Source organism: Haplochromis burtoni, unplaced genomic scaffold, assembly GCF_018398535.1.
Source record: "Haplochromis burtoni strain Fernald_Lab_line unplaced genomic scaffold, NCSU_Asbu1 Contig_393, whole genome shotgun sequence".
Taxonomy (NCBI): domain Eukaryota; kingdom Metazoa; phylum Chordata; class Actinopteri; order Cichliformes; family Cichlidae; genus Haplochromis; species Haplochromis burtoni.
This window is the reverse complement of record NW_024582754.1, coordinates 290124-318068: the sequence shown is the minus strand read 5'-3', so window position 1 is coordinate 318068 and position 27945 is coordinate 290124. Positions and strand designations below refer to the sequence as shown.

Here is a 27945-nt window from a genome sequence, read left to right as displayed (position 1 = left end):
CCTGTCTTGAACTTGTTTTAAAAGTTTTAAGTAACTTGTTTTCAGAAGTTTTTGACTTTTTTTTCTCATCTCATGTGGGGGGATGTATTTTGTATTTTATTGTTGGACTTAATAAAGTTTCCCTTTAAATAGCAAAACTCCAGACTCTCGTCTTATTGCCCTATGTTCTGTATTTCTGTGTTCAGTCTCTTCTTTCTTGAATTGAATTTTGCTCATCTTTTATTTATTTATTTATTTTTTATCTCTGTTGTATTTCCTTTAGTGGAATTTTTTGTTTTCTTACTAGTTTTATTCTTAATGTCTTTCATCTACACTCCCTCTTGAACAGCATGTCAGCTGTAGAAAAGTGCTAATAATGACTGACTTTAGAGTACTCGTGAAGTTTTCCCCTTTTTGCCGCTGCTTTTCTGTTTACATTATTCTTTTTTGTAATTGCGTTCTTTTACTGCCTTGTTCCTCATTTTCTGCACTATTTATTCTGCCCCTCTCCCTTCTGCTATCAATTTGTCAAATGTAGAAACGTGCTGCTGAGAATGATAATTTGCCTTTCAGTCCTGCACGTTGTGAGGCTTCCAGTTTTGGCTCAACAATACAAAAGCAAATAAGCTTAACAAAGCAAATAAGCTCTGTGTTTAAAAAAGGGGGTTTCAAAAAGTACGGACTGATTTACATGATTTTTTTTTCTTTGTTATTATTATTAGAGGTGAGACTTGGCCCAACTAGATGCAGGGACTGAATTAATGAATAGCTTGGAGTTATTTTTCAGCCTTAATAGAGCCTCCATCTCACATTATCCAGCATCCTCTTCAGTCACACCAACCCTCTCCATGTCCTCCTCCACTACATCTGTGAATCTTCTCTGTGGTCTTCCGCTTTTTCTCCTGCCTGACATCCACCTTCAACATCCTATGTCCAGTATTGTCTGTCTAACTTTGTCTCCTACTTCTCAGCCTGAGCTGTCCGTCTGATGTACTCATTTCTAATCTTGCCCATTCTGTTCACTCCAAATGAAAATTTTAAGCACCTTCACCTCTGCCCTCTTGTCTTTTTTGTCAGCACCGTCTACAAGCTATACATCACAGCAGGTATCGCTACCATCTCGTAAACTTAAGTTAAACAGACTCTTGCTGCACTCTGTAATTAGCTCCTTAATGACTCGGTCCAGTGGTAAACAGTTTGGTATCCTTTCAGAATAAATGGGGATAAGGTTTCGAAGAAAAAGCTTCCTTCTTCACTGATATTTTTTCCCCTTACACTCATTCTCCTTTGGCAGTTTAGTGCATAACTTTTGAAAACTGTGACTAATTATGTTAGTTTGCTTTGGAGTTATCCCTCATTTCACAGACAAATAACTCTTTGTGTATGTGTGTGTTTTTCCATGGATCATACTTAAGCAGACTTCATTTTTTTTTCTTATTTCTGGTTATATGTGGCCTACATTCAATCTTTTTCCACCTTCTTTAATTTCCTTTCTCTTTTTTCCCCTCATTTTTTCCACTTTCTCCTCTCTTGATCTCTTGAACAGTGCGTGATTAAGCAACCCTCTTTGCAGCAGAAATAGTTTTAAAAAACGAAAAACTATTTCCTCAGTCATTTTATTTATAAGCATTATTTGCTAATGTTTTCTCATCTTCTGTTAGCACTTGTTGTACTTTCTTCTTCCTTAACACCATAAAGTCCTACACGAATGCAGCTTGCTTTACTTTCCCGTAGTTATGTCTTCCTCCTTTAGGTAGCACATGGCATGTCCAAACATTGATTTTCTTTTTCTTTACAATTGTGACCTACAAATGTATTACAAATATCAGAAGCGAGTGACTAAAAGATGCATATAATGCAAGAAAAGCCTCAGTAATCGGGATGAGGGAGCTCCGCGGTGAAGCGCAGACACATCTGAAGCGTCTGCCGCCTGGCGGAGCGCACAGCGCGGTCAGCCTCCTCCCGCAGTCGCGCCGCTGAATCTGGATACTTGTCTCCTCTCAGCTGTATTTTCCTCCTCTCCACCTTTGTGCTGTGATCGGCTCTCCCAGTCTGTTTCTCACACCCACCCCGGTACCCCCCATCCGCACCCCTCCTCCTTCCCACCTCCATCCCACCCTACCCTACCCCATCCACCGCCACCCCCTCTCCTCCTTTTAGCATCTGAAAAGACCACTGAGTGAGAATCGATGGCGCAGAGGCCCGCTTGACAGGACAATAAACCACAAAGAAGGGGTGAGTTTTTTTCCCTCTCTTGGTTGTTTTTTTTTTTTGAATTGCGGAATTAACTCTAATGGCACAACCATAAGGGGATCGCTCGAGGCTGGCTGCGCGGAGATGATATTTTAACACACGGCATCTTTTGTTACCGCGATATGATTTACAGCAGGCGTCAGCTGCCGTGGTCCCACTCAGGGGGTGGGGGGGAGAGAGGAAAAATTATATATATATTTTTCTAAAAATAAATTTAAAAAAAATATACCGTAAGGGGAAACCAGCGGCTCTGCATCCAGCATCGTTTGGGACATTAATTTCACATGAACACACATTCACCTTACGTAACCTATAAATGCATCACAGAATCCAAGAGAATAGCATGGCACTTGCCGCTGCAGCTTTAGATGAGTGTCGTTTGCCTGGATTTCATTGGGCGATGCGGTACCTTGAGGGTGTTAATGCGGTTGTCTCTTGTTGTAAACAAAAATATGTCAGCGGAATCGGAGAGGGAGGCTTGTCTTGTCGTTTTGAGGGACCTCCCCGGGAAATTGAGCGCAAGGCAGTGAGTAATGTTATAATTGGCTTGCTCTGCGCCGAGCTTTTCCACATTGCTTCCCTTTTCAGCCATGAGGAGAGGACAAGTCACATCCAAAGGCGCAGGGGGAGCCGTCTATTTACAGCTGAGGCGCTCAGATCTGCCTCTCACGTCTGTGAGCGCCACAACAATAGCTTCCATTTTCCTCATCAGCCTCGGGCATAATCGATAGTAAAATATATATGTGTGTATTACACTATTGTTAGTGCAGATTTGGTCCAGTCTCCCAGGTGTCTGCTACAAAAATCACACCAGCACTGCCCACAGCTGAGAAGAAACTGATGAATCATATATTGATCTTATGTCTCAGCGTTCAGATGAGAATGTGTTTTGGCTGCTGATAACCTCAAGTGACCTGACAGCATGTGGTGGTCTGTTTGTGCCCCCCCCACCTCTCCACCTCTCCTTGCGTACAGCATCTTCACCGGCTACCCGCACCGTGAGACGCAGCGATGCCCCAGCAGAGGGAGGTCTCGTCTCCGTCCCGCCGCCTCGGCCTGGCATCCACCCGCCTCCAGACACTGATGCCCGACCACGACTTCCCATGAGGCCACCACCAGAACTCAGCTCGACCGCTCTGTATGGGGCCTCTCACATATGAAGTAGGTTCCTCTTAATATATGGTATATGGGTGAGATACATCCAGTGCTCATGTTTTACATCAGGACTATAAAATGGCCCAATAATTCTCGTTTTGAGATCAAGATAGATTTCTGGATTCAGTTTTTTCACGTTTCCCTGTGAAACATGTGACACTTTTACTCCTTCAAATTAATAAAAAGAAATATTTGTTAATTGAACCATTTAAAGACTAATAGCCACGAACATTACTTTATATTTTCTGATTATTGTGTGAGCTCTTGCATTGCAATATTGAAAAAGGCACACACACAAAACACCGTTTACATTTATAAAGAGTTATTAAATTATTATTTTTTAAGTGGTGTTGAGCAGTAGTTCTTCAGGCTTTCTGAAGGTCTTTGGATAGCAGCCTGTCACAAAAACCAGATGTCATTTGTTTCTTTATTTGAATCTATAAAAAATAAAATCAAGGATAACACAAATTGACAGGCATAAAACTGAAAACCTGGCAAACCTCAGCATGCTGTGCAGAGTGTTCTTAAAAAAAAAATTGGAGGAAACTGAACAAGTGGAGGAAAAAGGAAGAAATGGCAGACCTAAAAGACAATCTACAGCACACAAACAGTCCATGAAGTTGCTTAAGAGTAGGAACAATTTTAGCAAATACCTGATTTAGGACCTGAGAGATGCATCCCTTCAGTTGATCCATCTATTGTTCACTGAAACCTTACCAGAAATGGTCTCAGAGAAAGGGAAACAGGGATGTAATACTGAATAATGCCAAATTACACAGGAATTGGAGTAAAAAACAAAAATGTACAGAGCAAATCAGGACAGAGATACATCTTTAAAACAGTGTGGAGGCTCTCCATGGTTTGGGGCTGCCTTTCAGCCAGTGGTGTTGGAGATCTTGTCAAAATTTTAAATGCAGAAAAGCACCATCAGTTTCCAGCTTCTGGAAACACAAACACACACTGACAATCCAGCAGAAGCATATCTAGATAGGAAAAAAAAACACAGCGATGGACTGACTTCCCTAGAGCCCAGATACTGAAGCAGTGTGGGACAGAGAATGGGACAAAAGGGAACCGACATCCAAAGAAGAGCTCTGAATGTCCTGCAAGAAGCCCCGAGGACTATTTCTGAAGACTGCTTAGAGAAAGCTTGCCTCAGAGTATTGAAAAATAAAGGTGATTATACTAAATAGTGACATATTTCCACATTTCAATAATTCACTGCACCTAATTTGAATTTTCCTCTTAAAATATGAAGAAATGAGGGGTGGCTTGAGACTTTCGCACAGTATGGAGAACAATACCGAAGCAAGCGTTAACAAAATGATTTAAAATATCTTTAAATTCAGATAAATAATGCACATGGGAATATGAAGCAACTTTACTTGGTTGGGTTTGCAAACTGAGAGCAGGAATATTGTTTGTAGTAGAGAGGTTCTTAGAAGTTTAGTTAACAAAGAGCAGAAGCTTAAATTCGCAAAAGAAAATGTTTTTACCAGAGGAGAAGCCAATGTTCAAGTCCTGGGTAAAACCTATTAGGCAGATTGTTGAACAAGCTAATCTCTGGTTCTGCAGGAAGACGCAAAACCAGGAATTGCCATGGTCTGAACTATGTGTAACAAAGCCAAGTTTTTTTGGCACATTTTATAGATTGTAAGAGTGTGTGGCCTTATTTCATTTCTACAGTTTTTAATTTTGTCATTAATTTGTTAATTATAATTTTTCCAGGCTAAAAAAAAGTAGAATGATGATTAAAATAAGTGTGGATGATGGACAAATAAACTAATTACTGTTTTACTGTCCCCGTATCCAGTCACCGGCTCCATCTACTGAGTCAGTTTCAGCAAATGTTGTCCACCCAAACTATCTCTCGTTCAAAAGCAGATTTAGCCACTTAACCGGCTGGGCTGTCCTTAAAACCAAAAGTTTCAAAATGTTCACTGTTTCCTCCTCTTCCTTTCAGTTGACATGGAGGATGAAGATGGGACTTGTCTACTTGATGTTTTGTGGTGAGTTTCTGATCTGTAATCGTACAGCAGGTAAAAAACAACAACAAAAAAAACAGTCTCAAAGATATTTAAAGTACATAGATTATAATAAATTAAGGTTATTAACTGATTTTTTTGTTCTTTGCCTTTGTAGTGACCCCCAAGCCCTGAATGACTTCCTTCATGGGACCAATGAGGTAACAAATACTTAAATAAAGGGACTCAAATGGGGGGAAAAATCAATAGTACTAATGATGGATTTGAGTTGGAAATATTTCTTGGCACATGGTACTGAGAGATGTCTGGAGGAGCGCAGAGAGTGTGAAAGGGATTCGTTATGTAGTACTGCGTGAATTTCTCAGCACGTTTGCGTGAGCCCGACTTAAAATTGGCTGATTTTATTCCACCAGCTGCAGACTGAAGACCTGCTCATTAACTCCTCCTCTGGGGAGCCCTCCCTCTTCACAGATGCCCCGGTGAGTGTCTGGATCCACAGCCAGTAGCGTCACAACAAACAGCATTTTCCCTCAGGAGAATTATGTTTTTCTCCCCTTCTGTGCTTGAAAAAGCTTCCTGTTAACTTGTGCTAATCACACAGTTCTCCCCTATTTTCACTCAGCTTCTTCTCTCTGTTGTCTGCACCTTTCTGTTTACCTCCCACTGCTTCTTCCCCCAGAGTCCTGTCTCTCTGCTGGGAGATGGCAGGGACTCCCCAGACACACCTCCGCCTGAATGTGTGGATCTGTCCTTCCTGGAAGAGGCCCTCCTGTCATCTCCAGAGGGTGGAGAAGACCCACAGGTGGTGCAGGGTGAGCCACCTGTGGAGGCAGCTTGTGAGGCAGAGAAGAGAGAAGTGGAGGAAGAGGAGGAGGCGGAGGTGGCATGTGATATCCTCCAGCAGAGCCTACAGGAGGCTGAGATCACTGAGCAGACCATGGCTCTGGAAGCAGGTCTGGCACAATCAGGGGACAGCCTGTCCCTGTACTCACCGGCCCCTCTCCTTTCTCCACCCACCGCTCCATTCATTCCTAAATCTGTGACCTTGCCTGTGACCACGGCATTGCCCAGAGACACCCAAGCAGCAGTGGAGCCTCCCCAGCCCTCCCTACTGGCTGTCGGGCCTGGATGTCCTTCTTTAAAGCCTGCCGCCCCTCCTCAGCTGATGGGGCTACTACCTGGAAATGTATTTCCTGCTCCTTCTCCAGAGACCTCCTTTTCTCTAAGTCCTGCCCAGGGCTCAAGTATGATCATCCACAAGGCTGTGCCGAGCGTTGCCAGTCGACCTCTTATAACTCCAACCCTGAGAGCAGCAGCAGCAGCACCGAGCATCGTCCTGCAGCGCGCACCTCATCCTATACAGCCCAAGTTGCCCATCAGCATTCAGCCGAGACTGGTTCAAATTAGCCCCAAGCCCTCTGGGCAGAAGCCCACTCCTGGTCTTACATTCGTCCCTGGGACTGCCTCACCAAACATTCTATTGTCTCAAGCAGCGGGCCAAAAGACTGTCGCTCCGCCACCGCAGCCCACCCAGCAGCTCCCCAAACCAGTCAGCCTGCAGCTGGTCAATCAGGGTGGCTCCTTTGTGCTGCAGCCTCAGGGACTATTCCAAGGCCAAAACCAGTTCCTTCTTCCGGGCCAGTCTCCTGTTACAATCTCCCAGCCTGTCAGTGCAGCACGACCGCTGCTGACACCCAGTCACCAAGGCTCATCGGTTCACAGCATGACCCCCTCCACTGGGCAGCTTGTAGATGGCTCTCAGATCTTAACTGTGCCCCAAAGACAGCTGAATTTCAGCCCTGTGTTCACCACCGCAGCTGGGCAGCTAGCGCTCCGCCAGGCCACTGTGCTTTCAGGACCTTTGCAGCTACAGTCAGCACCTGCTACTGTCTTCCAGATGCCAGCACAGCTGGCTGGAACCTATGCTCCAGGAGGGCAGGGGCAACGTGCCACCCTGGTCCACAGTCCTGCTCTTGGAAACCACATTACCTTGATCAACAGTTCAGGGGTGCTTCCCCCAGATCTTACTTCTATCTCAATTGTTAATGGCCCCTCAATGGTTCAGGGGATGCCTTTTGCTGCCCAGGGCCCAGCTCCTCCGAGAGGAGTGACAGAAGGACAGCTAAACCTCCAGCAGGCCTCGGTGGTCCTGCTGCCAGAGAGAACTATTCAAGAAGAGAGGACCAGCTCTGAGGAGACTTTTCACCAGCTACAACAGGTGAGCTGTAACTGGAGTGTAGAGGCACATGATCTGCATGAAGGAGCTTTTGGTGTAGATACTTACAAAGTAAAACTGAGTAGCTGCTTTAACATAAAGTAACAACTTTGAACTGTCCGATTTCTTACTGTAGTAACACACGAGATGCCTCAAAATGCCTAAAATCCCATTTTGCCCACAGAGATTCAGAAAATATTCCCTCCATAAACACACCAAGTCTACACGGCTACATTTACATTTTTTATCTGTTCCTGAACTTAATTACCACACAATAATAATATAACTTTGATATAAAGACTTGATGGTCATTGTGCTCAATTACACAACCCAGTTTTATCTGACTCTAACGTCTCCTTCTGCAGCCCTATGGACACACTCTCCAGCACGTCTCTGTACAGCCCACCACTTCTGCAGGGCTGCAGTCCTCCTCTCCCCCTGTGGTTACAGTCCTACAGCCACCTCCCGAAGCACCTCTGGCCCCCGACCCTGCAGAGATGCCCAAACTCTTGTTGCCCCCATCAGATATGACCCAAGTGGTAGAGGAGGTGACCCACTCGATGAGTCAGAACCAGGCCTTTATGCAACATCTGCAACAGGTCAGAGCTCGAGCAACCCCCTGTGAATTTTACATTTACATGACAGCAAGAAAGTGCCGATTCTCATCAGTGAAGTGGATGTAAAAATATAAGCAACAGGCAGCTAAACGGTAGAATGTAATTTAAGGTCTAACTTTACAGTACAGAAACTTTACAGAAAAGGACAAAATGATGTTGTATTAAAAAAGGAATTTCACTGATAGAAACAATTTATGTTATAATAACAAGCCCTGGGTGCAAGTATGTGATTATGTTTCAAATAGCTGCTGCTATTTGATAGACTTGCCTCTGTTTCCTGTGGAAGCAGACTCATCAAAAACAAGGATTTGCCTGAAGTTTAAGGCTCAGGCAAACTGGAAGAACTTAGATAGGCGATACAGAGAGAAGTAAATGGATTGATTCCTATATAGCGCTTTTCTACTCTCCCGGAGTCCTCAAAGCGCTGTGTACAATGTGCCACATTCACCCAATCACACCCATTCTCCCAAGCACCGACTCTAAACTGAGTGCTTTTCTAACAACATTCACACACTGATGGATACATCGGTGAGCAACTTTGGTATCTTGCCCAAGGATACTTGGCATGCAGACTGGAGGAGCCAGGGATCGAATCACCAACCTTCGGATCAGTACGTGACCTGCTCTACATCCAGAGCTACAGCCACCCCCGAGAAGTTAGACGACCTTTTTAAAGATGTGCAAAGTCAAATGTTAGATTTTTGAGTTTGCTGCTTTAAGGAGGGACTAGACCCCCTAAGTCACCCCTCTTTTCTAGCATAATTGTGGCCATAAACACTATAGGATTCAAATTACAAAAAGAACTCGCAATATAGCATGCTTGTTGTTTGTTACGTTCACTGGTGATGCAGAGGAAGAACTATAAAGAACTGTAAATATTCATACCTTAGAGAACTTGGAGTCTTCAACTCTTCGGCCTGCAGCTAAGTCTCCTGGCGTTTTCTCAGTGCCACCATCTCCTAAACAGACATCACATCAGGTCTCTTTACCATCTTGTAAACTTTCCCTTTCGATCTTGCCAAAAGTGAAGTTAAATAAATGAAAATAAAATGTGTGCAGAGCTTCTGGTATAGATCTGTAATGTCAAGTTGCCTTAAAACAATAGAGGCAATAAAGATGCAGTGGTGAAGATAATATAAAACGATCTAATTTGTCTGGTTTTTTCTGATTCTTTCTACCACAGCAAGCACTTAGTCCCCCGATCACTTCTGAATTGTTGGTTGGAGCGCTGCCGGTGGTGCCAATGGAGTCGCTCGCCTCACCAGTCACAAGTGACAGAGAGTCCCAACCTCAGACCCATGCAGTCTCCGGTCAGGACACCTGCACAGTGATGTCAGACCAGTGTGCTGAGGTTTCTCCGCTTCACTCGGACCCTGAGAACACGCCACTGATCTGCTCCCCCTCTCAGATTCAGGACACTGGAAGACCAGCAGCAAGAACTTTTTCCCCTCCAACCGGCCCTCAGATTGCTCTGCCAGGACCTGAGAATTCAGTCCCCCAGACTACAGCTTCCCAGCCACACAGTGAACCCCTGGTTCAGTACGAAGTCCCTCATCAGCTACAGGTATCGCAGGCCTTGTTTGCCCACAACCAGTTGCAGATCCAGTCATCTGTTTCCAAGCCTCTGCCCCAGGCTCAGGCCTCAGTTTCACGGCCCCAACTATCTGTTTCACAGCCTCAGCCTTCAAACCATACTTCAATCCACAGCAGTCAATCCCCTCTGCCTGTCAGTGTCTCGGTGCCTCAGCAGCAGCCTAATCCCACAGCTGCATCTGCAGTTCTCTCCAAAGCAGGAGACGACTCTGCTGTCCAACAGCACACACAAAACAGTGAGTTATCTGCTAGTTGATAAATAATATGATTCTTAATTAGCTTTTTTTTTTTTTTATTGCCCCCACTATTGCTATCGCTTTTATTATCTTTCATTTCCAGTTAATTCATTATCATGATTGCTGCCACCGTTTCTGTCATCCTTGTAATTCTGTCCTCTATCAGAGCCAACAGCTGCCTTGGCCGTGGAGAGTAAGGCATTTACTCTCGATGTCCATCCACCCTCTCCTGCAGCCCAGGGGGTCCAGGGGCCCCCTGCTCCCATGGAGTGCGCTCCCATCCAGACAAGTCAGCAGACGAGCACCAAGGTGAGCGAAAGCTAATATCCAATTACTTGAAGTCTGATTTATTATTTAATTTTAAAAAAATGTAATTGTTATTATCAATTAATATTATAATTATTTTGTCAGTGTATTAATTTCTTGGTATGTTTCTAAAACAAATTCTGACCAGCTCCTTCATCATTTCATGATGTTCTTTCTTGTGATAATATTGTGTTTAGTAGGTTTAGTGCTATTAAAATCTGTAATCTACTCATAATTACTATACATAATTTTTCCTCTGTACTGAAATGAAAGAATAAAAGATGGCAAGCTTTGAAATTATTATTTGTTTAATACTGCAAATGTGTAACGACTGACTTCAAAATGCACCCGCGTGTGTCGTTTTTAACTCGTCCAAAATGTTGTGCGTCTGCCAGCTGGCAGGTCCTCTGGAGCTGCAGAGAGAGGAGAGGCTCACACCAGCAATGCGCAGGCACAGGTAAGAGAAACTAAGAACATTTCTGTACTGCTGAAAGTCGTCATGTAAGACGCTGTTGTGTCTTCCAGATTTTTTTCCTGGTGAATAACAGGAAACTGTCTGAAATGCAAAATGTTGAAAATATAATGCAGTGGGAAATTATTGCAGACGTATGAATGTTGTGTGTATTATGATGTATGCACTTTTGGCCATGTATCATTAGAACAGGGGTGTCCAACTCCAGGCCTCGAGGGTCTGTGTCCTGCAGGTTTTAGATCTCACCCTGGGTCAGCACACCTGAATCACAGAATTAGTTCATTACCAGGCCTCTGGAGAACTTCAGGGCATACTGAGGAAGTAATTTAGCCATTTAAATCAGCTGTGTTGGATCAAGGACACATCTAAAACCTGCAGGACACCGGCCCTTGAGGCCTGGAGTTGGACACCTCTGCATTAGAATAATGATTGTACATAATTCCTTAGAAGCATTTTTTTTTCTTGTTTGTTGGACTCTTATTGTGAAAACAGAGTGCAGTAAATAGTGATTCTACAAGCATTTTCTGCTATTGACAGGAAAGATGGGAAGTTAACACAAAGAGAAACTTCTGTCGCTTCTCTTGTTGTTGATGATGAGGTTTTGGAGTATTGGATGCGTATGCTATCTTACGTTGGTACACACCAACTGAAGTGTGAGGCCTCATATTTCAAATCAAATCAAAAATCAAATCACTTTTATTGTCACATCACATGTGCAGGTACATTGGTACAGTACATGTGAGTGAAATTCTTGTGTGCGAGCTTCACGAGCAACAGAGTTGTGCAAAATACAATAACGTAAACAAGAAAAATACAAGAATGGCTACATCTGAAACTAATAAATATATGTACAATATTTAATAGTATATGCATTTCTGGATGTGTATATTTTAAAACATTGTATAATTTGATTTAAAATCACTTTAAATTCAGTTATTGATTTATCTACTTTAAATATGAAGTGAGGAGTTTAATAAGATTACATGACAATTACGAGTTATCTACACCAGTATCTCAGCTGATGGAGGAATCCAAATGGTGTATTGATAAAAGCTGCATTCAAACTGGAGGGGGGCGGTTGTGGGCCCAAAGCGGGTTGTCTGCTATTTGGAAGGTCCGTGTTTAAATCCCTAGCTCCACTAGTCTGCACGTTGAAGTATCCCCGGGTAAGATACTGAACCTAAAGTCGCCCCGAGTGCATCTATCAGCATCTGGTTTGAAAAAATAGGTTTGATAAGCAGCTTTTACTTAAAAGTGAGACAGTTTACATTTTATTCTACCAGTTGTCTGTGCTACCTGTGTGTTCGCCTCAGTATAGACAACACACACCAGCAAACATCAGACTTTACTTGCATCACTGCACACACACGGCATAAACTCAATACTGCACGCTTCAGAAAGCTTGCCCAGTGGGTGAAGCGGATTCAGATTCTACATAATAACCCAAAGTCTCTCCCCTGAAGAGTTCACAGCCTGGCAGCAGCTCCCCATGTCTGCGGTGCATATATATGTGTGTGTCTTGTCAGCCCTGCACCTACTGTATAAAAAGGTAGAGGTTAATTGGGAAAATGTGCAACAGGTGTGCCAGTCACCTCACTTGGCACTGCTCCCTGAATCGCTCTGCCCCACCTTTCCTCCTGCAGCTGAGCCCCAAAACCACACAACATGAAACATGAAGATTCCTGTAAACTGGTACTTTTCATGGCTCTTGAAGCTGATAAATGTAACAAATTTAAAAAACAAACAAAAAAAACAAACCCACGCTATTAGATGGTTCCACCTGTGTTTTGTCCTACTTCTTTTGTGCTGTAAAAAACTACTGTAGGTTTAAGTTAACGCAGAGTTTTTATTAAACCCTTCAGGTTCCAGCAGCAGCTTTGTTTGGACCATGGAGCAGTGCAGGCTCCGCTCACTGGCCCAGCCTTCTCCACACTGAAGGACGCTGTTAGACACCTGCTGCCATACCACACCTGCGCTGGTCACCTGCCCACTCAGGATGACTTCAATTTAGGTTAGCTTGATCGCTGACTGATTACTGACCTAACCATATCCTGCACATAAATGTATCTGGAAGAACAAGTGCCAAACTACTTTATAACTCAATAGGATGTAATTATTTTATCATATGAGTTATTAATGATGTTCCTCTTCACAGTGGACCAGGAGTTCGACACTGTGTCCGGTTTCCTGCTGAAACGCACCAAGGACATGGTCAACAAATACAGGCAGCTATTAGTTAGAGAAGCCCAGGTGAGACACCTCCTCTGGGGCGGTATTGCTTCAAAACCAAAACAATGTCTGGATGTTGAGTGACTCAGTTTGCTTAGTTTCAGATGTTGATTCTCTATAATCATCTTCTCAGTACTGTTTGGGTCTGTGTTTATGGGGATTTGAACTTGTCTCCACAGCAGGAGAGTCCCTCAGCAGAGATGGTAATGCTGGAGCGTCTCTTCCTCCAGGCCGAGCGATACGCTCTAGCGGAGGACAGACGGCGAGCCCGCAGAGACCCGGGTCAGTGTCACAGCAGGATTAAAGAAGTACCGCCGCCTATTATTGTTACTATTATTAAAAAGAGGTTTGCTATGTGTGGGTGGGTGTTTGCCAAAATGCAGATGCCAGTGCTGAAGTAAATCTGAACCGGCAGGGAAAAAATGAATTAGTGAAACAAACTTATTAGCACTGCTTTTAACCTGCATATTTGCTCCAGAGCAGCTCCCAGGTGTTAAGCAATTAAATGGTGTAAATGTGGAGCAGGGTGTGCTGAGAGAGACTCAGCATGATGGTGAAAAACACAGTTATGTTAATTAAACATTTGGAAAAGGGGCAGGAGGTTGTTGAAAGCTGTTACGAAAACTAAGACATCAAACTATTCGTTTCATGTCTGTTTGCATGTGCTCTCTTCAGGCGCACTGCTGCATTTTAATCTGGCAGTTCTATAGCTGGATTAAAACGTTATGTTTTGGGGGTGAAGGCATAGGCAACTAAAAGCACAGCTTTGTGCATAATTAGAGAAATTTGTTTGGATAATTTTTTTATTCTCTATGATCTGATCCTTTAGACTTTTATGCCTGAAAATTCTTCATCTTCACAGCATGCCCATGTAGAATTAAACCAGACAAACTGGATAATATTGTTCAATCAGCTCCACTTTCCTTTTTCCAGAGTCCTTTATGACAGCTTTGGCTACGTCAGCGTCTTCCCCTCATGCCCACTCCTCTGGCAGCCCCTCTTCTCCCCCAGCCTGGACCAGACTGTCCGACAGGCCTCCGGGACTGAAGACCTACCGCTCCAGCTCGCGGGGGGCTCTCAGACTCACCATCAAGCAGGAGTCAGGCTCTCGTAAGGTGATCCACAACTCGGCCTATGACCCGGGACTCAAAAGGGACCACACGGGGCAGCTGACCAACGGTGGCGGGGCTGTGAACGAACGCCACTCTCAGGCACCCAACAGAGAACCCAAGCGTCCTGAGCATGACGAGGAGATGACCAACGGAGCTCCGCTCAGTAACACTGCTGAGCAAGTCTCACAGACAGCACCCACGTCCGTAAAAAAAGTCCCAAATCCTCTTTCTATGCCAGAGCCGCAGGATGTGCGCTTTGAGTTGCCTCCCAGAGACGTCAGCGCTCCAAAACTGAAATGTTTCAGGGTGGATGCGTCACCTCGGGCCGAGCAGCGGTTCAGCCCGCCGCCTCCGCCTTTCCAAGAGGACAACATGCTCAGTGAACATCTACAGAGTGCCATCGACAGCATACTGGAGCTTCAGCGCCTGCAGGGCCCCTCTGCAGCCCCGACAAGGGCCACGTCAGGCCCGTCATTGGACCAGGCTGTCACCAGCATCCTGGAGGGACACCTGTGAGGTAATCTGCATAGACAGGCATCCACACCGATCCTAAAACATCGAAGTTGAAATAAAACAAAGGAAGGTGTACAAGACTTCTTACCTGTTCCCAGAAGGGTTTCAGATTTTACAGAAAAAGCGAGGAGAAAAAAGTTAAGAGGCACTATAAGCAGATGCATACCAGACAACAGCACTATCTATAGTCCGATAGATGTTAGATACTTCATTTTGATGTACGTTTGTGGAAAAAAAAATCTATTTGAATAGGAGCTATATTGTTTCAGTGGTAGTTGAGTCATTCAGAGGTTTACGACACTGGTGTAACCTTCATCAGCATATAGTATATAAGTAATAGTGAGGCAAACGAAAACGTGGAGTAGACTGAGATTATTCAATAGTTTTTTATAAGATTTCTTTCGAAAATGTGAAGTTTTCTTTTGCATAGTGCCAAGCTTCCAGGGTATTTATTTTGATAATCTGTGCCAATTGTGTTTTGCGCAGCGAAGATGTGCGTGCGTGTTTTCCTTTGGATTGGTTTGCGTGGATCAGATAAGTGCGTGTGTGTTTGTGAGAGTGAGAGAGAAGACATTGCATCCTGCTATGGGACAGTACAAAAAAAAAAAAACAACAAAAAAAATATATACAATTCCCGCAGGCTCCATCATCTCGGCTTAATGAATGAAACTCCAAAGAATTTGTGCTACATCCTGAATACACCAGCAAACGTCCGTGTTGTGTCTCTTCCCACAAACTGGAGTGCGTCCTTGTTATAGCAGAAATAACCCGAGGGGGTTAAAATACATATTAGGCAGTCATGCTTTCTTATTTTTCATTTTTTTGGACCCTTGCTGTCACTTGTGCTAGAGTCTTAACTGTGAGAAATCTCTAGTTTTCTGTGCGTTTTCAGAAACGATAATGGTTTCCCATACTGTATGTATTAACATGCAAGCAATAATAAGTTGGGGTTGTTGGGAGCAGTGGTGGTGCAGTGAAGAGGAGGAGATGACAGATCTTTGCCTGTTTTGCTTATCGGTGTCATTGGATGAGAACGAAGATTATTTATCATTGACTAAGATGCTTATGCCATTATCAAAGCCCGTGTAGTTTAGAAATTGTGTTTCTAACATGTTTTAAGGGCTTTGAGGGTACTTAACTGCAAACGTGACCATGAAAATGTCCATTTTAGGGGGAAAAAACCCCACCAAAACAGACAAACTGTACAGATATTGAGCCTCTCTGCATCGTCAAACAGCCTTTGACCAAAAACTAGAGGAACCATCCGCTTCTCATCTCTTTAGAGTTCTTTGTTTCTAGCCCGCTGTCCTAAAGCTGGAGCTTTATTTTACCGCAGCCGTTGTGGAGCAATATATGATTTTTGCGACATCTTATGTTAATGTGACAATCTTATTGGTCTGTGTGAAGGTGTGAATTCTGGTCATTTTGGGGTCATTTGTAACAGCTGTACGACTCTCCCTTGTGAAACGCGTGCAAGATGTTCCTTGTGGATTTTTGCCTAGAAGGTCGAAACGTACAAGCGGCAAATAGTCTCCTTTTTTTGTGATATTACCTGAAAATTTGTTTTAAAATTTTGCTTTTGCAAACCCGTAAGGGATCAAGGTTTGACTTGCAAATTGGAATTGTCGAGAAAATGCCTTATTTTAATTTCAGTGTACCTGAATTGGAGAAAAAGCTTATTAATGTGGTGTTTTTGAATACTTTTGAATAACATCTGGTGTTCTGAAAGTGAAAATAACTTGTCCCTTCAAAGAGAAAAAAAAAAAAAAAAAAAAAAAAATCCAGAGATTTGGGGCTAAATCTGAAACTCATTTCATTTTTTTTTTTTTTTTTTTTGAAATCTGTTAAAAAAAAAAATAAAAAAAAATTGTCTTTTGTCGCAGTGAACAAAAGGAGTTAAATATGCAGTAATTTAGTGTTGAAACTCTGCGGGATTACAAGTGGACACACACAAGAGGATTCACTAAGGACTCTAAACTTTTAAAGTTTCCTGCAAAAGGTTAGAAGTGAAACCATGTATATGCTTGCCAACATAGACTGTATATAAAGGACGGACATGGGCAATTTGACACATGCACTGTTTGTGAAGCCTTATTTTCTTAAGCCTTTAGCTGAGTGTTTTTGTTTTGTTATTTTTAACCCAGGTACCACAACATGGGACAGATCTCACTGTGAAATATAAGATAGGGACTGATTTGGCACCCTATGATTGCTAATTGGGATGATTACCTAAAGTTAAGCCCATAAATTCATCAGGAAAGTGTTTACTGGAGGTAGAAATCAAGGAGGCTGAGGACCATTTTCTAAGTCAAGGGGAGAAAAAAAAAAAGTCAAAATTTCAGATTATTGCCTCAAAAATGTCTTTTGACACTGAAGGTAGGATAACCTCCAATTTTCAGTGGCAGAAAGAAGCTTCTACACTTTTCCAATTGACTTCTGTACAAGCAGACCTTTTTCACAAGCACAAGAGTCGCCCCCTGCAGGCCACTGAAAAGAAAAATGAAAATGCAGGTTTAAGGTGCTTCTGCAGTGAGCCTGAAACTACAGCCTTCTTTTATATACAGTCTATGTATGCTAACTTAGCATGAGGCCTGTCCATAGCAGAAACAGCTAGCCTGGTTATGTCCAAAGGTAAATGCCTACCAGTGCTGCTAAAGCCACGTTAGCGGTCACCTTTCAAAGTAGTTCCCAAAATTCATTAAATAGAATAACCCCCCCCCAATTAAAAGCAAAGGCTTTCTAATAACTTAAACTGAATCTTCAGGTGTGTTTCCACCCTCAGAGGTTTTCACTGTAATGCAGTAAAGATGTCAGAGTGTTTTTCATAACACAGGATTGCACTCTTTATCACCGCTAGACTTCTTCAAAGGGTAATTCCACCAAAATTTACTTCAAGAAGAAAGAAAATAAATAAATAATAATAATTCCCCAAAGTCAGTCCATGTTAATAAATCAAGGGCACCCAAGAAATGAAAAGTCAACTTTGATGGAAACCCCTTGGATGAAGCAGCATCATGTGCCATTGTTATTGTTGCAGTGTCAAACACTGACCTTTAGAAATATGCTTAGTTTGTCAGCGTCTTAGGATAAAGGGATTCTGCATGTTGAGCCATTTTATTTATTTGTAAATGTGTTTTATTTAATTTTCCTGACTGAACTGTGAAACCAGGGGAGCTCATAACTAATTCAACTTCAGATACAAAACATTTGACTGACAGATTGTTTCTGATGCCAAAATCAAGAGGCCTTAATTCAGCAAAACTAGATTGTAGAAAAGAAAATCCACTTAAAGACTCCTTTGACCTGAAAGTCACGAGTGATTCATATATGAAATGTTAAGAAAACCACTTTTGTACTCATTTTTACAGACTATTTATTAAACTGTGATTTTGTAAGAAATAAACAAATGAATGTGGCTGTGTCTTGTTTCGGGGGGGTGGGGAGTGGATGGAGGGTATAGGTGTGTTCAATAACTCATAAGATTAATAAACATCACTTATTTACTGTATCATTCACAGGAAAACATGAATATAATGCAGCTGCTTCCATAAGGTAAATTTCTTATACTCTAAAGCTTTGCAGAGGGTTAAATCTTGTAATTTATCTTCATCACGTCCAAGTTGGCAGCTTTTCTTTACTGTGCAGTTTGGAATCTGTGAAACGACGTCGCTGTTAAACTGAAACGAGCTCATGTCCCGACACAGTCTCCAGTTAGGTTTAGGGGTTAAGAGGCACGTTCACACGCGCCATGGAGAGGTCCCAGCCGTCCGGAGAATCGGCACCACGACATAAGCAGGAGTTTAAATAAATGACCAAGTGAAAAACGCCAACTGTACTTACATTTTGTCTCCCCTGCTGCGATGTGTACAAAACCACAGACGCAATACATTCAAGCCCAGAAACACCTTGACTAACTCATCTTTGGAAAAAAAAGAAAATTGAGCAAAGATGGATTTTATCTTCATGGCATTCCCAGGGAAATTCAGTTATCATCTATTGACCTAAACCAGACAACAGAATGAAAACTTAAACTGGACGGAGAGCCAAATAATTTAAGGTCCTATAAAAACAACCATCTCTCTGCAAAGCAAATCATTCATAATAAGCTGCTGACCCACAGGGGGTGGAGCTGGAGGTCAAGAATAAAGTAGCAGGCAGCAGCCTTTTCTAAAAATCTGTTCAAGATTTATGATTGTTTGGTTTTTTGTTTTGTTTAAATAAAAAAAGTCCACATGCGAACAACGTGTCCACGACATTGTAAGGTTAGTGTTTTACCTAGATTTCTCTCCACAGGTAGGGTCAGTTACTCTTACTGGAATTTGGCATCAATGTTCTTTGCCCAGTGGGATCTTGACAGCAGCCACATACTATAACATTTCCATCCCTGCTGCTCAATTAGTGCGTTCACGTGCTCACTAAAAAAAAAAGAAAAAAAAACGCAAAAGCAGGTTGGAGAAACTGATGGAGTGGCTGTTGAGTTTCAAAGTAAAAGAGTAAAATCCAGGTTTCCTATCCAGGTGCGAGGTTAGTCGTGCCCTTCTTGGAGATGGAAAGTCAGTTGAGTTTAATGGGCAGGTCCTCTCCGTATTTGCGAAGTAACTTGCTGTGATTGTGATCGATGGACCACAGAGGAGGGAGGTGGCGAGGCTGCATGGTGGTGAGGAAATGCTGCCTCCAGCGACGCTCCAGGACCATCAGTCCCCGCAGGCCTTGCTCAGCGTGCGCTTGCACCACCTTCAGACCGTGAGGCACGTACGCCTCGTTTAAAATCCTTCAGAGGAGAGAGGAGCGGTCAGAGAGAGCGCAGACTAGCAAAAATGATCATGATACACTACATGCAGCTGTTTAAACGTACAGTGATGATTAGGACTCAACCAATAATTTGGTTCACTGAGTGGGCTGTTAAATTATGAATGCTTCTTAGCATATTTAAACTGGGAACTAAGTAAAGTTAAATGTGACTGTACACTTATGTTTCACTGTGCCTGTGATTGGCAAGTACACATCTTTGCACAAGTGGTTCACAAAAAGTATAAATAAATTCCTTATTCGTCTTACATCTGTACATTTTTCTGTTATTTGACCACTTAAAAATCTCTGGGCTTGTTGTCCTGTTGCATGACACTGTTTCAGCCTAGCTTTAGTTATTGGACAGATGGCCTCACATCTGACGTTATTTGGTATACAGAGAAGTTCTTGGTTGACTCAGCGACTGTAAAATCCTCAGATGTTGGGTCTGCAAAACAAGCCCAAATCATCACCCCTCCACGACTGCGCTTCATAGTTTGTACAAGGTATTTGTGTTGATATTGTCCATCGATTATGGACAAACATCTCCCACTTTAGTCTCATCTATTCAAAGCACACTCTTTGTCTTGTAGCTTTTTCAGATGCAACTTTGCAAACCCAAACCATGCGGCCACGTTTTTTTAGCGAGAAGAGACTTGCTCCCGACTGTCCTTCCAAACAAGCCATACTTGTTCTTTTTTTAATTGTCCTGTCACAGCTTTAACATTCAACATGCCAACTCAGGCCTGTAGAGTCTGAGATGTAGCTCATGGGTTTTTTGCAGTCACTGCTTGGTTACATCAGCAGTGCTCAGCTTTACTTAAAACCTAAATGCTAAAGTATTAAAATAATTTAAAGGTATCATTAAGACACAACCATAACTGACGTGTGATCACGTATCAGTTTAAACTCACTTAGTCTCCAAATTGGCCGCTTGCTGCAGCGCTTCCTCCGTCGCCCCCTCTTCGTCATTCAAATTCAGGAAACTCTTGATTAAAGCCTGCAGCTCCTCTCGCCGTTGTTTGGGGAGTCCTTCCCCGGCAATGAGCAGAGCCCGAGCCGCCGAGCGTACTTTCCGTCGATCAGAGTCCTCAAAGATCCGAACTCCCTCCTCGCAGCCCTGAGGGGCAGAAAACTCTTCAGCCAGCTGCTGTTTCAGGAAGCTGTCGTGTACATTGGAGGCAGCGTGGCAGCTGGTGCACAGCAGCAGGATGTCATGGGAGTTGTGGTCCTTCATCTCTGTGGGAAAATGCCGTCTGTACTCATGCGGCACAATATTTTTCCTTAAGGATCAAACAAAGATGCATGTTAATCACGTCTGCAGTGATTTGGTGGCATCACAAAATAAGACATTTATACTTAAACAACACAAATGATCTTCTGAAGTTCAGAACAAACTGCCATTTGTCAAGCAAATTTGTTTGTTTTATTGGTTCTGTGCTTGAGATCAGACAAGCAGAACAAGTTCTAAGTAAACCTTCAATATAAATCAACTGCAAAGCGAATAAGTGTGTCAAACCTGATGTAAGAATCTGCTTTTCCACAGACCACACAGAGATTCTCCTTGGCAGTCAGGTAGTAATCCTGCTGCGAGTCAGGACGTCCCGACGGCTCAAACAGCAGCCTCACAATAAAAGGCTCTTCACTCTCGAGCACTGCATCACAAACAGAACAGCATCGGGTTTTCAGGCTATTCTTTGAACCTCACAGGGATGCAAATGCTTGACAGTATTTACAGAGTTTGAGAAGAAAAAACAAAAAACAAACACATTGTATAGTTCACACTATTAATACTAATACACTTTTTTAAAATGCACAAATCTATACACTTTATACTGGTGGCCACTAGTGCTACTCCAGAGCCTTCCAGTAAACACACGTCGTTGACTTCCTCTTTGAGTTATCACTTTCAAAGAAAAAAACAAACAAAAGACCCTTGACCTATGCCCTGGATTGCACGTTTGAAATCAAAGCAGGCTTCATGTTGCTGTGAAGTAATGACTAAGAGCATGCTTTTTGTAAGGAAGGATGCTCCTGACCATTGCCTTCTCATAGTAAGTCCTTTAGTATATACAAAAAACAAAATCACAAATACTGTATATTCATTTAAGAGTTTTTCATAGTCAAATCCTATTTGAAATGCTGCCGACAAGCGTGACACTGTGCACCAGGTATAACGAGAACTTACTGGGTAAATCTAAACACCTCAGAAACCCTAGGATGTGGTCTACAGCAACCTGATTAATATTTAAGCATCTAATTGCAAACATTCATACTTAGAATAAGCATCAGAACCAATAAATAACCAACTAAATGTAAAGCAACAATAAAAAAAAAATGAAATTAGAAAGACAGGAAAGTAAAACAGGATATTCTAAGGAGCTGTTGCAGGTGCAGCAACGCACGTCAGGTCTGGCTGTTTAAAGAGAGTCACTGAGAGCCAAGAAAATAAAGAGATCTGTGCAGCTGCTGGAAGGAGTGAGACTCGACATGAAAGGGAAAAACATTTAGGTTGTACTTAGGACAGCTGAAAGGCAATAAAGAGGGTTTTATCCAGCATACCTCCTATTCCTTTATCAAGGTACCATTTGGCTTTTTTCTTGTCACAGGTACACAGGGGTTGGCCATCTGGTGCATGGAGGAAACAGTTATCATAGAGGGGAGATTTCCTGGAACAGGCAGAGAGAGACAGTATAAAGCAGTTTACATTCATATTTTCCTGTGCAAACGATGTCCCAAACTCACTGTACAGTAAGAGCGGAAAACAAACAACTGCTCATCCTCATCTAAGAATGAGCTTCTTTGTCATTAATAACACTCACCTGGCGGAATACCCGGCACCCAGCGATTTCCTCTTGTGATTCTTCCGAGGGTCTGAGACTTGCTGATCTCCAGACTCTGGGTTTTCATAGCCTAACGACCTGGCCCTCCTCTTCCTGTCTCCATCACCTGCCCTGTCATCTCTATCTCCTTGGCCCTTGAACGGCACATCGACCAGACCCTGGCAGCGGGAGGCCAGCTCAGAGTAAGAGCTCCCACTGGAAGAGGCGGGACTGGCTTCAGACTGAAGGCCAAGGAGATGGAGGAAGAGAGCAATGGAAACCTGGGCATCTCTAGCAGCATAAGTCATCTGGAGCGAGCAAAGGGGTAAAGAAAATTATTTTGACAATACATGTTTTTGTTCGATTAGTTTGGCATGGCAGAAGAAACCAGCGTCTTGTCTGTACAAGTATAGTATTTACAATACAGTAAGATCCCCACCTGCTCCTTTGTCAACTGATCTGCTTCCCAATCACTGCAACGCACCTCTGGAGATTTGTCTAGAGAGATTTTCAACACATCTGCTGCCAGTGACTTCAAACTGAGTCCGTTACTTACTGAAGTTTGCCTAAAAGGGAGAAGGGAAAAGAAAAAAGAAAAAAAAGAAAAAGTGTGTATTTGCAATTGACACAAATAGTTTCGATTATAAGCAAGAGCAGAATTATTTTTTACTTTTGTCGCAAGGCAAGGTGACGCAGGTCAACCGTACACGTCAGCGACAAGCCGTAGTCACGTGTCAGTCGCTTGCCATCTTCGTAGCAACCAACTCCCACTTTAAGAATGTGTGGGTTTCTGAGAACTTCCATTAATGTGTGCGGGAAAGGCTGCTGACTGCTGCGAAACGGCAACAGCCTCACCAGGATGCACAGACCCGAGTACGAGGCCATCTGTAGCAAGGAGACCACAGCGGCTTTGCCTTTAGCAGACACCTGTATCCAAACAACAGCAGCTGGGTCAGAAAACACAGAGACAGTTGTGTGAGGTGATGATAATGGATGATGCTTAAAAGGGAAGAAATCCACCACAATTGTGTAATGTCATTAATGTTTTGTAAAGCTCAAGGTGTTTGGTTGTTGGCAAGAACAAAGGAGGGGATTTATGCATCTACACCAATGACAGCTGGTGCAAAAACACAAAAACTGTACACAGCCGTTGTCCCCCAGATTTGGAATATTTGACTGAAGTGCAGACCCGTCTACATACCTCGCGAGTTTACTGTTGTCATGGTAACGGCCGTGTATGTACCACCCGATTCTAATGCTAACTCGGCCATGGAGGAGCAATCAGAATTCCCATCCAAATGCAGTGCACATTATAGCTGGGGACTTCAACCATGCTGATTTAGTCAGTATTCCCCAGATTTGAACAACATTAAATGTGCAACGAGGGGAGAAAAAAAAAACAAAAAAACAACAACAACACACTGGATAAAGCCTACAGCAACATCCTAAAAGGCTTGTGCACAGACACAGACCTCCAATGGAGCTCTACATCCCTGCGGTTTTAAAGAAGGCCCAATAGCGTCTCCACTTTCTGAGAATCCTCAGAAAAATGGACCTGAAGGAGTCTTCTACCACTGCTCCATTGAAAGTGTGCTGACATATTGCATCGGTGTGTGGTTCTCCAGCTGCACCACAGCACATAGAAAGGCACTCCAGAGGGTCATCAATATGGCCCAAAAAATAAATAAAAAAATAAAAAAATCCTCTTCCCTCCCTGAAGGACCTGTACAGCACTCGCTGTCTTAAGAGGGGACGCAGCATCCTACGGGACTGCACACACCCAGGACACCGGGGCCCGTATCCCTAAAGAATCTTTGTGCAAAAAGTGGCTCCTAGCGGCCAAATTCTAAGAAAATTCTCAGAGTCATGACGTTTTCTTAGAATTTCCCCTAAAAGTGACACGACAATCCCAGTTAATATAAAAGCTATTCCTCAAGATTCCTAGCGCTTAAAAGGGCTCCTAAGGCGAGATCTGCTAAGAGCAGGGAAGAGGACTTTTAGTGGCTTAGGAGTTCCCCTAAGCAGCTGCACAAAATGGCCAACAGAAGAGGCAGGAGAGATGTCCTGCAAACACTGGATGACAGGGAATTATTGAGATGCTACAGAGTGGATCGTGCAGGAATCATGTTTGTGGTGGATCTCCTTAGAGATGCAATTACTTCACCAACTCGACGCCACAACGCTATTACACCGGAGACGAAAGTAATCACAACCCCGAGGTATTTGGCAACCGGGAAAATGCAACAATGCAGCAGTGATGACTTGGGTCTGCAATCACAGACATTGCTAAAAGCTGAGCCGTGTTACCCTCGTTAAGACCACACTGGACTTGTAACGTTGTGATTTCTACTTCATTAAGGACAGCCTCTTGAGATAGGCCATCTTGTTTTCAACGGGGTCCATATGGGAGTGAAAGTACAAAATATGCCAGCTAGGATATTAATATGAGCAAATAAGACACGAATCATTATTTGAACAGGGTGTAATGAGTTTTTCACATATTTTAGATTCTAATGTTAGGCTATAACCCCTACAGCTTACTATTCATTTTCCAGATATTTTCTTGAATGTGAAATATTATTTACAATTACAGTCAGCATAAGATTAGAGTATATAATATGTTTATTGATTTGAGGGTACATCCTTTGCTCATTATCACCAAAAGCTCATTTCCATCAAACTTGTAGGATCAACCAATCACGGCTTTTGAAATGATGACTCATACCTAGCAACGGGGTCAACCACACCTCCTCACTAAGATAGGATTTTCCATCCATTCCTTGCTCAGAGTTCACTGAAAATGTTCTGGAATCACTTCTAAGCTAAAACTCCTGGCAAGGAATTTTTAGGTTAAGTTAGGAGCTCTCTGAGAGGATTCTCAGAATCTTTAGGGATACGGGCCCGGGTGTTTAAGCTGCTGCCGTCTGGCAGGAGGTTCAGGCTGCTGAGGACCCGAACAAATAGACTCATGTCTAATGTGCAATAATAACAGTGTGCAATACTAATACACTTTTTTATTACTAAGTTAATATACTGTGTTGTGTTGCGTTGTGATGTGTCGTATCGTGTTATATGTAGTGCCAACGTAGGGCAGTTTTCCAATGTCATTGTATTATGTATGACTGTGCAATGACAGAGTTATCTTATCTTGTTGTCAGCTTTTAGGGAAAAAGTAGGAATTCCTCACAACCTGAACCCTGAACCCCATGGCCAATTATTCTTCTACATTTAGGTGGATTTTTCTCCTTTTTTAAAAAATAAATAAATAAAAAAAATGGAAAAACATGCAAAAGGTATTTCTTACGGCGGAGGTCTTTACCCATTCACAGTCAAATCCCAGCACAGGGAAGACTGACAGTTCTTTTTGCATTATTGGCCACAACTGCTGCCACTCTTCTTCAGAGGTCACAATCACTGGTTTGATTCCCAGCAGGTGATCAGAAGACAGGATCCGGGCAGGAAGTGTGGTCTGGCACTGTACAGTCTGAAATTCATCCTTCACAACATGTGGCGGCTGTATGCATGTACACTCCACAGCTGTGACCTCTGTGGACTTTTCCTCAAGATTGTGCAAGGACTCTGCGACCTTCTGGATGGAAGGTAACCTTTTCCTTTTTGTTCGATACACCCGCCATATGAGCAGCCCTCCCAAGGTTGCCCCTAGTACTGCCGTTACGACAGCGGTTAAAGGTCCTCGATGAGACATGCTGACTTGTAATGATCCTAATCAGTCTGAAGTTCAAACCTCGAGCCAAAAACAAAGTAGAAGCAGTGAGTGAGACGATTTGCAAGTTTTATTCAGCTTGTCTGTTAAAATAAATGGGAAAAAAACAAAAAAAACAACAACAAAAACCAACAACACCAAAAACAAAGGAGATGACCTACCTTTCCTGCATCAGTGAACCCAGCGGTTGCAATTTAGACAGACAACGTGCATCTTTGGAACAAAACCAGCAAAGACAGGTTATTTTATAAATACCCTTCATAAACAGATCTATGTCTAGGTTTTTACTGTCTTAAAGCAGACAGATAATCCTCACACCATCAATCTCTGCCCATCAACATGCAAAATCCAGAAAATCATTGGCCAAGTTAATCATGTTTGATTATTTTTTTATTCCAAGAAGCCAGACTTTGTAGTAAATTTTAAGCACTCTTGAGCCATATGTTGTCCAATCTTTAAGGTAATACAAAGTTTTAATTTAGACATTAGCTGCAATTTACTCATTTTCAAAAGATTTTGATCTACCATTCAATGCCATCTAAGAAGGATCTTTTTGGCAACGGCTTCATTTTTCAATATGACAATCATCTGAAACACACTGACAGTGCAATAAAAACATACGTGGTTAGAAAAAAAAAACCAACAATGGAAAACTAGTAGTCATGTTTTGTCCTTAACATTGAAGCAGTGTGGGATTATCTTGACAGACTTGAACACCACGCAGCCAAAATCCAAATACGAGCTTTGAATGTCCTTCAAGAACAAAACTATGTCTGAAGAATATTTCCAGAAATGACAACAAAGCCTGACTAAGAGAGTTCCGAATTTACTTAAGAATAAAGGTGGTCAGACCATATGCAGTCTTCCAAGCAATACATGTTACAGTAAACATTTGCTCCCATTTTCCTACAAAATAAAAAGAAATGAAGCGTGACTCATGTCTAGTTAGTAGCTGCAGCTCTTGATGGTAATCCTGCAATTATATATTTGCACGTCCTTTCGGGTCCTAAAACAGGATTAGGATTATTGGGGAAATTGGGGGACAAAACAAGGGCGAATTTAGCGTAACATCGGTCAACTTAGCTGACACTGGTTTGTAAGGATAGGCTAGAGTTATAAGATCACTGCACAGCAAAAAAACAGCTATTGTTAGTTGTTACAAAGAGCAAACACCTCTCGATCAGGTGAGCAGCCAGCTGTTACTATACCGTTTGTTAACACAACTTTTGCTAGCTTCCCTCTGCGACGTAGCTTTAGCAGAAATAAACATGGATAAATTCAGTTCTTCAAATGTCTATCACTTTTAAATGCAAGGCGTACCGCGAATTACGTTCTGCCTCTAATCCCGTTTACTGTCCTCCAGTTTAGTCAAAGCAAAGTTTAATCAACGTTAGCTGGGTTAGCTGCTGGAGCTAACCGGTTAGCTTGTGAGCTCTTCAGCCCCAATACGTTCTTAAATGCAACCTGGACGCTAATTTTTAAGCGCAAAGTAGCACACGTACATATCATCCCACGTATTCTGCAGCTTACCTTTACACTTTCGAACAACACAACGCCACTTTATCTCACATGTACACTTGTTTGCTGTGCTCGTCCATCTCTTCCAGAGTGCATTTATATGAAGCTGCAGCGCCACCTGTTGGGGGGATGGACCAATAACAACAGACCACTGGAGCCCATAGAATTTTAGCTCTCTGGCAGTGCTGATTGGGTGCGAGCACTTGTAAGGTGATTGCCAACAGCTTTCACACATTTCTGTAATTAATATTTAATATTACATTGGTACAGTGGCAACTAATTGCTAAAAGAGTATGTTTTGTCAAAAAAAAAACCCAAAAAAACAACTACCCATTAAATCAAAGACATGATTTTTAATCATACAAAAAAATGACAAATCATCAATTTTACAACCTGAAACCAATTAATATTCTTCTTTTTCTTTTTAA

General features: G+C 42.7%; 2 protein-coding genes across 6 annotated transcripts; one reads left to right on the top strand and one right to left on the bottom strand.

Moving 5' to 3' along the window:
* Positions 1–19: 19 nt before the first annotated feature.
* Positions 20–18068, top strand: si:ch211-168d23.3 (BRD4-interacting chromatin-remodeling complex-associated protein). Of its 4 annotated transcripts, XM_005946910.3 has the most exons (15): positions 20–2214; positions 3208–3393; positions 5351–5396; positions 5530–5572; positions 5786–5851; positions 6052–7590; positions 7953–8186; positions 9388–9768; positions 9880–10033; positions 10200–10342; positions 10735–10796; positions 12674–12822; positions 12967–13061; positions 13220–13322; positions 13974–18068. In XM_005946910.3, exons 3-15 carry the CDS (start codon positions 5356–5358, stop codon positions 14666–14668), a joined length of 3705 nt encoding a protein of 1234 aa, XP_005946972.1. In that variant the 5' UTR covers positions 20–2214; positions 3208–3393; positions 5351–5355; the 3' UTR covers positions 14669–18068. The 4 variants fall into 4 exon arrangements, with proteins under 4 accessions (XP_005946972.1, XP_042068721.1, XP_005946969.1 ...); XM_042212787.1 differs by having other exon boundaries at positions 9388–10033; positions 13223–13322; XM_005946907.3 differs by having other exon boundaries at positions 9388–10033.
* exd2 (exonuclease 3'-5' domain containing 2) lies at positions 18022–27753 on the bottom strand. Of its 2 annotated transcripts, none has more exons than XM_005946911.3 (10): positions 27530–27753; positions 26161–26212; positions 25580–26020; positions 22946–23202; positions 22715–22841; positions 22276–22583; positions 22016–22122; positions 20973–21108; positions 20368–20736; positions 18022–19436 (listed from the first exon to the last, which is right to left on the bottom strand). In XM_005946911.3, exons 3-10 carry the CDS (start codon positions 25979–25981, stop codon positions 19220–19222), a joined length of 1923 nt encoding a protein of 640 aa, XP_005946973.1. In that variant the 5' UTR covers positions 25982–26020; positions 26161–26212; positions 27530–27753; the 3' UTR covers positions 18022–19219. The 2 variants fall into 2 exon arrangements, with proteins under 2 accessions (XP_005946973.1, XP_005946974.1); XM_005946912.3 differs by having other exon boundaries at positions 25595–26020; positions 27530–27748.
* Between the last annotated feature and the right edge of the window lie 192 nt (positions 27754–27945).